The 13,516-nt window shown below is 41.3% G+C and overlaps 1 protein-coding gene across 15 annotated transcripts in view; it reads left to right on the top strand.

Annotated features, from left to right (window-relative positions):
• The window catches only part of SPO11 (SPO11 initiator of meiotic double strand breaks), a 749,185-nt gene that overhangs the window by 146,565 nt on the left and 589,104 nt on the right, over positions 1-13,516 (top strand). For all 15 annotated transcript variants that reach the window (XM_078651981.1, XM_078651989.1, XM_078651977.1 and 12 more), the window contains one exon: positions 3,955-4,105. In XM_078651981.1, the coding sequence (XP_078508107.1) occupies positions 3,955-4,105 (151 nt within the window). The remainder of the gene's footprint in view (positions 1-3,954; positions 4,106-13,516) is intronic.

Below are 13,516 nucleotides of genomic sequence, written 5' to 3'. Positions count from 1 at the left end.
TTGTAAACTTGTCCTTTCCAACAAAACTGGAGAAACCGTTGATGGGGAGAGTGGATAGGAACCACCAGATAGGCGTCTTTGAGGTCCAACCTGAACCTCCAATCGTGCGGATGGAGTACATCCCGTAGAAGATGAATCACCTCCATTTTGAAATGCCGGTAGACCAACCACCCGTTGAACTCTTTGAGGTTGATCACCGGCCGACGCCGCCCATCAATTTTGTCCACCAAAAAAATGTTGCTGAGGAAGCCATTGGGGTGCCGAGCTGATCGACAGATGGCTCTTTTCTTGAGCAGCGGATACCTCCTCGTCGATCAGCTCGGCATCGACCGCAGAATAAGAAATGGAGTTTGGAAGCTCTTCCTGTTGCGGCAGATCGTAAAACTCTATGTGAAAACCCCTGATGATCTGTAAGACCCAAGCATCTGATGTCAGTTCCGCCCAAGCATCCTGGAAGGCCACCAGACGACCCCCAATACGCACTTGCTCTGCAGGTATGACACTTACCGCCTGATTGGCCGCCACCGATGTTGGTCTTGAAGCCGCGGCGGCCTCGGAAGCTTTGCCCCCTGGTCATGTAAAAGTTGTTGTAATTGGTTGAGGAGTTGTACGGCCCTCGCCTGGAGCATTGTCCCTTGTTACCATTCTGCTGACCGGCACGGCCGGTCGCACGGCCCCTAACGTGACCGGCCCCTTGGGAGAAACTAGTCTGGAAGAGCCTTTTGATATTGGACTTGGCCTTATCCAAGGAAGTGAAAGTGGCTAAAAATGTTCCCAATTCTTTTACGAAGGGGTCCCCGAACAGGCCCCCTTGAGCCATATATGGTGGAACCTGTCACTTTCGCCTCCTCCGCCATATCCAGGATTTTCAGCATAGAGCCTATGGCGTCCAGGAGTTGATCCTGGCAGGAACGCCAGGCTTGATCGATTCCTTTGCGGGGGTCCGTCATATATTTGGCCAGGAAGGTAGCCATTTTCGAATCTAGCTCAGAGGTGAGGGCTACCTTCCCCTCCAATGTGGGACGTGGACACTCCGACCTGAGACACCCTCTTGCTTCCTTTTTAAGTGGCTTGCGGAGACGTCCCGCCACAAACTTGGCCACCTTATCCCCAGGTGCCCAGGCTGCGGAACGTGGATGCACAATCTCATCCGGATCCAGCATACCGTGTCATCCTGTGGTAAAGTGACCGAAGAACCGACTGGGCGCCAAGAACGCGAAGACCCCTCGTCATCAGAATCCGTCGGGGGAACCTCCGTCATTAGATGGGGAACCAGGTCCCGTGGAAACTAAAGGCTCCGGCGGCGGAAGAGGCGCATGGGGAGGTGAGACAGACTTGGCCAGGAAGGCGCTCGAAGGCATCTTTATCTACCCCCTGCATCCCCTCTGAGCCACCCTCACCACATATCTTCTTGGGCGGTGGGGGACCTCCCTCTGGTAAAAGGGCTAGTGTGGGGATAAAGGCTCCTAGGTGAGCTTGCGTCAACGTTGCGCACTCTGCAACAATGCGGTTGGGAAGACGCTCCTCCATGGGGGCCACCACCTCATTGACACACGTAAAGATGGAGCTGTCGACCGCCTCGAAAAAATCATCATCTAATGGGAGATATTGAGTAGCCTCCTCCTCCTCATAATAACTGCCCTGCTCCATCGTGGCACAGAGGAGGAAAAAACTTGACGTAATTACTCAAGGACGGTGGATTCTTCACAAGCCCTGGAATGAACAATTCCCTTGCAAAACTGAGGCAAGCTGGGCCTGGGCTGAATATGGACAGACCTGTGGACTACAAGAGGCTTTGACGCAGGCAGGGTGGCCGTGGCTGCACTTACCCCGAGCGCGCAGGCCTTCAGGGAAACTGACCAGGCCTTTCCGCCACCGGGCGCGCTCAACAATGGTAGAAAGAGGATGTGTGCAAACTTGCCCGCAGGCGATTCTGCTGGGAAAACCCTGCAAATACGAACCCCAGCAGGCGCAGGAGACTTGATTTTATGGGACAATACAGACAGGCTCCAACGTTGCGGCTCCCGCAACGTGGCTCCTCTATTGAAGAACTGCATCGCAGGAGCAGCGAGACGTGCGAGCTTCCCCAGGCGGGCAACAAGCACCGCCGCAAGTGGGCCGGCCGCGTAAGGAGCGAGGAAACGCTCCAGTGGCCGTGAGGGGAACCTGGAATGCAAACAACAGCAATAAAACCAATAAACACACACACATTCCCCTCAGCGTCTGTCAGCAATTCCCTCCTGTACTCAGAACATTAAAGGAAACCCAGTCAAACCTAAATCATTAGAGAAACAACAAAATGGGCTTAACTGGCTGCGAAGCAACGACGAAAGAGGGGGATTTCATAAGATGGATGCCCTTTCTATGCAGCACTGACACTGAGAAAGGACTAGGATAACACATCCCCCGTTGGACTGTTGGGGGTTGTAGTTTGCGGACTCCATTGTTTTTCTCTTTACGTGATATTGGAATCCAAATAACTTATTTAGTGCTCTTCTGGCTGCTGTGTTTGGTTGTATAATAATAAAGCGTAGAAAGAAAAGCATAATCGGAGCCTCCGGTCCTGACATAGAATTATGGGTTGGTAGGTAATTATCAAATATGTTGAATAAGTTAACCTCTGTTAAATTTTGCCAGATCAGACCTGCCATAATGTAATGGGGGAAAAGCATACAGTATTTACCGTAGCATGCAGATTTTGGGGAGTTAAACCCCAAAATTCACATGCTACTCCCTACTAACTTGTGATGGGTGTTATTTATCCTACCCAATAAATAATAACCCATGGTATCGTCATTTACCAGGTGCGGAAAATAGCACCTAAACTTGTAACCAAGCTCTTTATATTTTTCTTTAAGGAGAGCAGTTCTTTAGTTTACAAGTTGTTGATGTTAGCTACCTATAGCATTGCTCTGATTTGCAGTGGGGAATGTGGATGTAGTAGCTCATAAGACTACAATGCTTGCTAGGCTTTCTGAACCTTTGGAACGGAAAGTGTGAAGCTGATTGCTGGAGGCTCACACCAGAATTGTAGCACAGAGGTGTTTTGAGGTTTTAGCAGGTCATCTCAGGTGTATTTACAAAACCTGTGTTGTTGATGTTGTGAAAAGATTGCACATAGATTTGAACGAGATGTCTTCTTAGACATCCAAGTCCCCTGTGATGAGCATTTTCTTTGAAGTAGGTACACTGCTCATCAGCCAATACATACAATATGAGTGAAGATGCTCAGTTTCTACAGGCAGGCTGCAAACAATTATGATGAAGAGTCAAATTTATAGCTCCCTATGTGTTCTAAAGATGTATAGATTGGCATAGGGAACTAACATCAAGGAAGGGAGATAGAGTGGATGAATTTGACTAACAAATGTATGCCAATGTTGTTCTCGGTAAAATATTTTGTGAAAACTATGATAATTGTGACATTATTTTGGTAAAGATAAGCTGTCTGATTTTTTGGATAATTACTTTTTTAGTTTGTCCCATTAAGTCTCCTTTTGAAAATGCTTCAGCCCTTTCAGTATTTTTAGTTATAGCATCTGCTAATGTGCCTGTGTACAGTTGTTAATCTGTAAATAAAGTTTTCCAAAATTATAAAGTGGTTTGAATTCCAAATAAATCAAAAATGTGTCCATCATAATTCTTGACCCACTTTCAGGATCTGAGTTTTCATACACTCTAGAAGTCCTCCTAGAGTGCATCACATTTGATTTAGGCCACCATACGTTCAATGTGATGATTGGCGCATAACCTGCACCAGTGAAGTTTCAAGATTCTAGAGGACCTAACATATTCAATTATTAGTCATGGTGAGGAGGCTTCATAGGGGGGCCGTCTTTATTTACAGTCAAAGGAGGTACAAATCTTGGTTTAGTGATGTGATGCAAATGTGTTTCTTTACATAGTTTGTCATTTTTGTTCCTGTTCCTAAGTCATCTCATGTTTCCTTTTCAGGAATGTCATCTTTTCGGATATGCAAGGATTTCTTCAGTGCCATAGACCACCATAAGGTGGCATTAATGTACTCTATGAGTGAAATGGAAGATTCAGAGAAGGGGGAAGAGACCTACGAAAAAACTGACCTTCTTCAGGACAGAATTACAAGGTAGAATGGTGTCCATACCGTTATTTCCTATTCTTTGATTCTTGACTCTTAATTGCCAGGTACTGGCTGATGCTGTGTGAAAGGTGCCCTCTTTTTCTTGGGTATGGAGCGTTTTCCACTCATCCAATAGTTGATGCTCTTCCATCATGTCCTGAATATGGTGAATAGCCGAGGCGTGGTAATGGGTCAATGGATGGTATCTATCCATAGTCGCGTTTAATGCAATGTTAAAGTCAACCTCCCAAAATTATGTGTGGATACTATATCCATTATTAGACTCCACAGTCTATCAAAGAAGGGGGAGTTATCAAACAGAACTCAAACAGTTTCCTTTGGCGAATTTGCAGCTGAATCATTCTCTCTGCCCTGTGGAGTCCCGCAGGGGTCATCAATGAGTCAGACACTCTTTAATATTTATGTGTCCTTATTGGTGCCCCTAATTGAATCCTTCGGCTGACTTCCTACGTGGACAACACCTAAATTGTAGTGTCTATGCGGCCAGAAGAGCTGCTGGGAACTGCGTCCCAACTCCAGGACTGCATGAATACGTGGGGATCTGGACGGCTCAAAATCGCCTAAAGCTCAACTCCGGTAAAATGGAGGTGGTGGTGTTCGGTAAAAACTCCAAATTCTGGACCCCCAACTGTTGGCCATATGCACTGGGTCCTCTTCCCACTCCTAGCAGAAAGGAACGAATCTGGGAGTGTGGATTGATAATAAACTTCGCTTTAGGGATCAAGTGAACACAGTGGTGTCATATAATGCTACTGCTGCCCAAAGACACTCAACAGACTGTCATCACAGCCCTAACAATGTCCAGATGGGGTTATTGTACCAGTCTATATCTTAATATCCAGGAAGAGCTTATGATTAAATTGCAGATTCTGCAGAACGCTGCTGCCAGACTTCTTACTGGTACACCAAAGTTTGCCTCAATCTCGTCTGAGATCAGAAAACTTCACTGGCTGCAGTTAAAGAAGCGCACTAAGTTTAAAGCCTTATGCCTGGTCTTTAAAGCCCTATTATGGAGAAGGGCCAGACTACTTAAAACAGCGATTTCACTGGTATGTACCAAAAAGACCACTGCGGTCATTAGACGCAAAACGGGTGGTGGTGCCCTTTGTAAAAAAAAAAAGCCAATTGGGGTGGCAGATGCTTTGTGGCCAGTGCAGCCAAGGCATGGAATGATATTTCACTACACCTTGGATGCATGACCAATCTGCTGGCCTTCAGGAAGTCATTAGAAACATGGCTTTTTATTAATTAATTTTCAACCATACTCCCACCACTTTAGTTCCCCTGCAGGACTTCGGGTAACAGTAAGCGCTCTATAAATACCACTAACAATAACAATCAGTGTTAGGGCCATAACAGTTGACGATTGTTATGGACACTGAAGCTAGTCTCCCCCACATCAAAGTATACTGTCCCTGGGGATCACTGAGGGAGCCCTGTGGTGGATACGGTGTGCCCTTTTGAATAAGCTTGGTGGTGCCCCAGGTATACTTCGAGTAATCGCAAAGTTTCTGTGTGATGCCCATCGGGTGGCAAAGGTGGTGTGGGTGTCATCTCCTATGTGTGTCTCTTGTAGCAATGCTATATGGATATTGTGTCCATCCAAAAAAGCTAATATGTGACAAAGTTTACGTCGGTTACCCAGCTCCTTAACATTTCACGTCAGACAATTATAGCTAACTCGGACATCAGTAGTGCGGGTTGCTCTAGGGTTAGCCATCCCAGCTAAGTGGTGTGGGATGTGCTGTAGTGTGCTACTTCCAGCAACACAATGACTCGTGTGACCTTAACTACAGGGTTAAAAAATGTGGCTGATGTGCACTGAATAACACGTAGAACATTCCTTATGCCCCTATCTCCCACACTGGTAGCCCAAGCCTGCCAGGAAATAGCCTCCCTCCCACCCAATGAACTGAAAAATGTACTTAGCCATGGCGCCCTGCATAGTGCTTTCAGGCATGTAATCCTTGAAATCGGGGGGGGGGGGGCGGGATAAAGGAAGGAGGTAAAAAAGGGCAAAAGAAAAGAACAGCGTAGGAGGAGAGAGAGAAAGAAAGCTGAGAGAGTAGAGAGGAAGGAGAACTTCAAGCTATTTGCCAGGAATTATGCTGGATAGTGAGGAAGAGGGGAGTGGTACGGGAATGAGTGGAGTAATCGTGGGTATGCCGAAGTGTACGGAGGGGTCAGAAGAAAGAGAAGTAGTAAAGGGAGGGAGTATTTAGATAATAGATTAAGTAATCCAGATAGAAACAGTACATGTACATCACAATATTCCACAAAGCTGACGATCCAGAGTTAGTTAGTTCGAATGGTGTCTTAGGTGTATCTCCAACCCCATCGGATAGATGTTCATTTTTTTTATACATTTGGAAATATGCTACTGTAAATGGTCTTAAAAATATAGGGAGACAGAAATACTGGCAATTAAATATCGTGACGCACAAATATTGTGATGTAGACATTTCATTAGCAAGAGTATTGTATATTGGGGTAAGTAATATCGTTTTAAACAATATCAATGTTTTAAATATTGTTTTCTATAATATAGTGGTTAAAGATTAAAAACAAATTATTTGAATGTGTTGTAGTTGATATAGTAATGTTATGTGTTGCCATTGTTTATATAAATATATTTTTCTTCTTAAATATAGTTTGTAATTTTAAGTGATTTAGACTTTTTTAAATAAGTTTTTAATAGTAGTTTATAGTGTTGTAGTGGGTTTGGTTTGTAGGGAGATATAGTGGTAAGTTATGTAAAAACTCATTATGAATTATTTACGAAGTTTAATTTTATTATATAATTGATATTCATTTTGTAAATTATGTATTTTTATTATGTGATTTGTGCGCTGGGAGGTTTGTAGGGGTAAAAGGTGGGAAGTTAATTAAGTCCTAATTAACAATTATCAATGTTTCATACATTTTTTAATTGGTTTTTAATTGTCATTTATGCAATACTTATTTATTTTACTCATATTTTAATCACGGGATGCTGGGTTTGTAGGGGTGCAGGGTTGTAAGTTAATTATACAATAATTAAGAATTTATTGTTAATTATTAAATTGAGTTTTAATTATGTAAAATATGGAATACTGTTAATGTTAATTGGGATTTGTAGAGCGCATAATCATCTGCAGGTCTCTAAGCGCTAAGAGTAGCTATCGACTACCCCATTGGGTGAATGTTGGTCCCAGCGTGTGTTATGTTGAGGCCTCTGTAAAGAGGAGGGTCTTCAGTTTTTTTCTAAAAGGGAGAAGGGCTTTTTCCTTACAAGTGTTTCCTGGTAACTTGTTCCAGAACTGCGGGATCAAGACAGAGAAGGCTCGACCTCCTTTGGTCGTTGTGCTGAACCGTGGTCAGGACTGATTTATTTTACTTATATTTTAGTGGCAGGATGCTATGTTGGTAGGGATATAGGGTGAGAAGTTAATTAAGTATTAATTGATTAACTATTAATTATTATTTGTAAATATTTATTTAATTGAATTTTTAATATGTAAATCATGAAATCCTTGTTTATTTTATTTATATTTTAGTTGTGGTCTGCTTTTTAAAATACAGAAAGCCCCTCTAAATTTAACAAATAGCCCGGGGGAGGTGGTGGTACTGGGCCCGGGGTGGTCCGCACAACCCTCCACCTCATATTTAGAATAGACCCGGGAAGCTGGTGGTCCCGGGTGCCCGGGTGGGGGTCTGCATGGCTCTCCGCAACATTTCTTATATGAACCCTGTGGAGGTGGTGGTCTCTGGGGTATTATTAAGACCCAGGAGGGGGGCCCCACCCAAGAGGCCTAGGGGGGTCGGTATTCCTATCCTAACCCTTTCTCTTGTCTTGTAACATTTTTTTGTGGGACTCGGCTCAAGCAAGTCCTAAGATGACTGCCAATACGTCCTAGTTTGAATTGTTGGCAGACAATCAGATCTCAGCACGAGACCAGGAGGGTTTGCTGAGCCACCGCATTCTTATATATACAAATTTGAATTTCTTTTAATAACTCCCCAACTACTGAATGGATTTACACCAAGAAGAAGGCACTTTTCTAGACCAACAGTGACATTTCTGCAAAATTTGGTGTAAATCTGTTCAGCGGTTCAGACTGTAGCTGTGTATAAAGTTCAAATGAGAATTAACATGGGGAAATGCGTTTTGGGACCCCCCCCCCCTTTTTCTCAGCCCCCGTTTCAAGGGTCACCACAATACTTTCGAGACAGCAGCTGAAGTGAGTGTGTGGAAATGAGCCTTTTTAGGGGCCCACCGGTGCAGGGGTTCACCCATATCTGTCCACTGGTCCTTAAACCAACAAATTAGAGATTGGCACAGAAGCTGGAATATCAAATAACAAGTTTATTAATCACTCATGAGTGGGACTACACCAATACAACACCCTCGGGCACTATATGAGGTAGTACAACAAATACAGAAACCAAGGGTCTTTCATACCCAGTTTGCTGCACAGTAAACATGGAGACTCAAATAGAAGGCAGAAGCATACACAGGAATAGCTATCGACTAACATGGGCTGACAGAAATCACTTGGTCAGCAAAGTGGGAGGGGAGACAGAACTGCTTACATCAGCTGAAATAGCCTGACAGTTGCATTCTAAAACAGGTGCATTCTAGCAGCTACAGGCCTTTCTGAGCTCACTCAGTGCTCTGGCTCAGTACTGAAGGCGTTAACTACAGTTGATGACTCAAGCAGAATAGAAAGGCAAGCAACAGTGAAGACGGGAGAATCACATGGCTAGCAAAATGGGTGCCACAACTAAAATGGCTTCAGCTTATGCTAATAGCAATTTCTGCGATTTCCACAAGTGTCATACCAAAGTTATTGGCAAATGAAAAAACGCTCTCCCTATGGAACCTAGGTCCTAACTATAACTCTCTACTCGCAATCACCAGTAGGTAATAATAATTATTTTCACAAAAAAAATAAAGTTTAAAGGGCTGTTATAGTTAGGTGAAAATGTCACTCAAAACAAATATTAAACAAACAAAACCACTAAAATTCCCCAGTTATCTCAAGTAACTATAGCTCGTGCCCCAAAGCAATCATAACTCGACCCCCTATTATGCTCAGAGTTGTCATTAATGATGTCATTTCAGATGTTGCAGTGATGTTATCAATGATTTCATAGAACAAGTCAATTAAGCAATGCATGGCGAGGGTGCAGATTATTGTTAATTTAGGTCTCAAGATATAGGTACTTGAGATATCTATAACCGGTGAATTTCAATGCTTTTGTTTATTTAATGGTATATTTTAACTGGAATTTTCACCTTACTGTAAAGTCTCTTTTTTTATGTTTAAAGAGCTTTATTGAAGAAAATTATAAGCACACAAAGACATCAGCAGAAACAGTAAAACATGTTTAAACATAGCAAGGAACAATAAGTGCTAATGTCAATGAATGGGAATCAAAAAGCATTTTTGGGGGGATTTTAAAGAGAGAAGGAAAGGAGAAGGAAGGGGAAGGGGGAAAGAACAATAGCATTACAAAATAATAATATTAAGGGCGATTACCGCAAATAAACAAATGATACAAATTTCCAATACAAAATATGCAGCATAAAAAGGTGATATAGCATATGAAACCTGTAAAAGATAAATAAATAACAAGAAGGAGAGAGTAGAAGTCCTTCAAGGAGGTTTAAAATTTTCTTTTCTGAGTTGACATGAGTAGATTTTTGCAGAGCCAATCGATCCAGGAATGTGGTGAGAGGTAACCAGTTAAGATCAGTGTTACGTATTGGTTTGCAGGAAGGGGCAAAGGAGACATCAAGTCTGTGAAAATGACTTAAAGTGTTCCACCAACCCTGTATGGAAATGGTTGTAAGGGATTTCCAGTTGGAAGAGATTTGTTGGAATGCAAGAGCAAGCATGAGATCGAAGAGACCATGAGAGTGTGCAGGAAGTTCTAAGGAGTCTGAAAGACTACCCGCAGTTAGAATCTGAAGTGGGTATGAAACGAGACAAAGAAAGAGGAGAAAGATAAAGTCTGTGATATAGATAAAATAAAGATTAAGTGAGAGAAGCAGACGGGACCAGAGTTTATCCCAGAGAGCAACAGACCAAGTACAATCTAAATCTGCTTCCCAGTCAAGCTCCAATTTAGTCTTAGCACGATCTGGGTTGGGAGAGGAGAAAAATATATAAATAGGAGACGCTTTAGGGAGAGTGACAAGGATGGAAGATAAGAAAAGTGTAAATAAAATTCAACAGGAAAACCCTCAGGACCGGGTGTTTTACCTTTAGTACGGGATGTCAAAGCCACGGAAAGTTCATGTAGTGAGAGATCAAGTTCAAGGCCTGGATAATTGAGATGAGAATTAGGAGGTTTAGGAAGTTTCTCAAAATCCTTCTGAATAAGAGAAGGAGTAGGAGGAGATTCTAGAGTGTAGAGCTGTTGATAAAACATTTGAAATTGGTCAAGCAATTCCTTATATTTTGTAGGAGAGTGTTATCAGGGGAGTAAATAGATTCTATAAGAGTGCGCTCTTTACGAGATTTAAGATAATTAGCTAAGAGTTTCCCTGACTTATTACGACCACATAATAACAATCACTACTACGAAGGAGAATTGAACATGCATTATCAGTAGTAAATTTATTAAATTCAAATTTTGCTCGTAAAAGATCTGGTGACATATATTTATCCAAAGAAGTATAGAATTTATGTTCTAAAGATTTAATATGCGCTAGGGAGGATTTACCTTTATGAAGATATTGCTTCTTTTTCCTAGAAACAAAATCAATAATAATAAATCCCCTTGCAGTGGCTACAAAGGAGTCCCAGAGGATATGAGGAGGGGTACTAGGGTCAGAATTAAGTAGAAAGAAGTTCTTAGTAAAGGTGCGAAATGATGAAGAGAAGTTAGGGTCAGTAAGACGTGTGCTATTAAAACGCCAACGAGAAGGCTTGGGACGCTGCGGAAGTAAGTCAAGATCCGTTACAATAGGAGCATGGTCCGAAATAACTATGGGTTCAATAGAAGAAGACAGTAAGTTTTGAGAAAGGGGTTGAGAGACAAAGATGTAGTCCAGTCGAGAGAAAGATGCGTGAGGAGGAGAAAACAAAGAATAGTCCAAAGTATCAGGATGGGAGAGTCTCCAAGAGTTGGTAAAACGTGATTGCAAAATAGTGTCAAGAAATTGTTTGTGTTTTATGAGGAATGAAGTGAACTGAGGATTTACGATCGAGGAATGGGTCCACAATCTGGTTACAATCTCCACCTAAAATAAATAAGTCATCTTTATGTTGAATACATTTGTTTGTAATTAGAGGCCAGAAAGAGCAGTCAGGTTTAGTAGGACCATAGACATTAAAAACAGTTAAAGGTATCGAATTAATCAGCAGCTTAGTTAGTACCCATCTACCCTCATCGTCATTTTCTTGTGACAAAACTTTACATTTTATTTTTTCATGACAAAATGGCAACTCCAATCTTTTTATTGTCGGAGGGGGAAAATAAGACTGAACCAACCCAATTCCTTTTTGGTTTAAGGGATTCAATAGCAGTAAGGTGGGTTACAATTAGATATCCTTTCTAGATCCTATTTTTTAAACTTTCACATTTTCCATAGGTAAACACGTGACCCAACATGGGCATACTTTATCAACATGGTTGGTGAAAAAGTACGTGAAACACATAAAACACATTTATGACATCTAAAACCTCCCTCGTCTCTCCTTGCAATAAAAATCACTCATGCACTATAGTATTTAAGTATTTAAAAGTTTCTTACCTGAATGCAGGTCTCCCATGCTTCTGCACTGTCCGGTGACGCTCCTCAAAATGGCTGCCTTCAAGTTTCACGTTTACGCATTAAAGTCATCTGGAGCAACAAAGAAGAAATACTAACAATTTATTTATTCTTTAAGTTTACCTTACAGTAATTAAAAAGTAAATTTTTATAAAATAAAGCATTCTGTACATCATTAATAATTGTTTACGTTATAATATAGTCAATTTATTTAAAGAAATGTTATTAATAAAAAAAATCAATACGCACACAGGCTTGTTTTTGTATTCATTTTTAAAAAATATATAACATTTAAACTACTTTTTTTACAGGGTCATTTTGTATAATAACCTTTCTTACCTTTTAGCTACTTCTACATGCTTGTATTCTCTTTTGCGATCCACACAAAATGAACTGGAATGATGTAGATGCGGCTATCTCCTTGTGAACTATGGAAATAAATGATGGATATTTTTTCCCATTCACTTCAATGTTAAAGGGTGGGAAACATTTTCTTCATTACATTTTTTAATAATAAACTAAACTATAAAATATTTAAAATATTTGTATTCATTGTTTAAATTACCCTAACAAAATTTAATAAATATTTTAGGCTTAAAAAGCATGGTTTTTTTATTTCTAAAAATTTTATTAACAGTAATGTCTTTAAAATTGTAAATTTAAATGCTTTTAATCTGCAAACTTTTTTTTATTTAATTAAAAAACACAATTTTATAAATAAAAAGAAACTGAATAACTGCCTTTTTAATTTTTTTTATTAAAATCAATATTTTAATGTTTTTAACAATATATATTTTTTTAAACTAGGAAATTCTTTTAATTTATCATGCACTAAATTACAATCAATCTAGTGGTAATTATGAATAATCTAGCTGTTTGAATTGCTTTTTTAGCTCCTTTATAGATCAACAGTAGTGTAAGTGCAGGATACTGTAGGGTTTAAATAATCTTTTTTAACTCCAGAGGGATGCAACAGTAGGGTAAGTGCAGGATAGTGTAGGGGTACTAATTACTTTTCTAACACCAGGGGGGTGCAACAGTAGGGTAAGTGCTGGATAGTGTAGGGTACTAATTACTATTCAAACTCCAGGGGGGTGCAACTGTAGGGTAAGTGCTGGATAGTGTTGGGGTACTAATTACTATTCTAACTCCTGGAGGGTGCATCAGTAGGGTAAGTGCTGGATAGTATTGGGGTACTAATTACTATTCTAATACCAGGGGGTGCAACAGCAGGGTAAGTGCTGGATAGTGTAGGGGTACTCATTACTATTCAAAATGCGATGCAGTGCGCGCTACGAAATTCGTTTTATTAATCAAATTGTTTACTTACCTGTAATTATCCAGGTGCCAGTTTTTAGCCCTCTCCACCCTGCCCCTCCCCCTCCCCGCCTCCCTGCCCCACCGTAACTCCCTCCACGGCCCGCGGCTGTTCAAACTCCAAGGGGGTGCATCAGTAGGGTAAGTTCTGGATAGTGTAGGGGTACTAATTACTATTCTAACTCCATGGGGGTGCAACAGCAGGGTAAGTGCTTGATAGTGTAGGGGTACTAATTACTATTCAAACTCCAGGGGGGGTGCAACAGTAGGGTAAGTGCTGGATAGTGTAAGGGTACTAAGTACTATTGTAACTCCAG

The sequence above is a fragment of the Lissotriton helveticus genome, chromosome 7 (genome assembly GCF_964261635.1).
Source record: "Lissotriton helveticus chromosome 7, aLisHel1.1, whole genome shotgun sequence".
NCBI classification, from domain to species: domain Eukaryota; kingdom Metazoa; phylum Chordata; class Amphibia; order Caudata; family Salamandridae; genus Lissotriton; species Lissotriton helveticus.
Note: the sequence above shows the minus strand (reverse complement) of the source record. Positions and strands in the feature narration are given on the sequence as shown.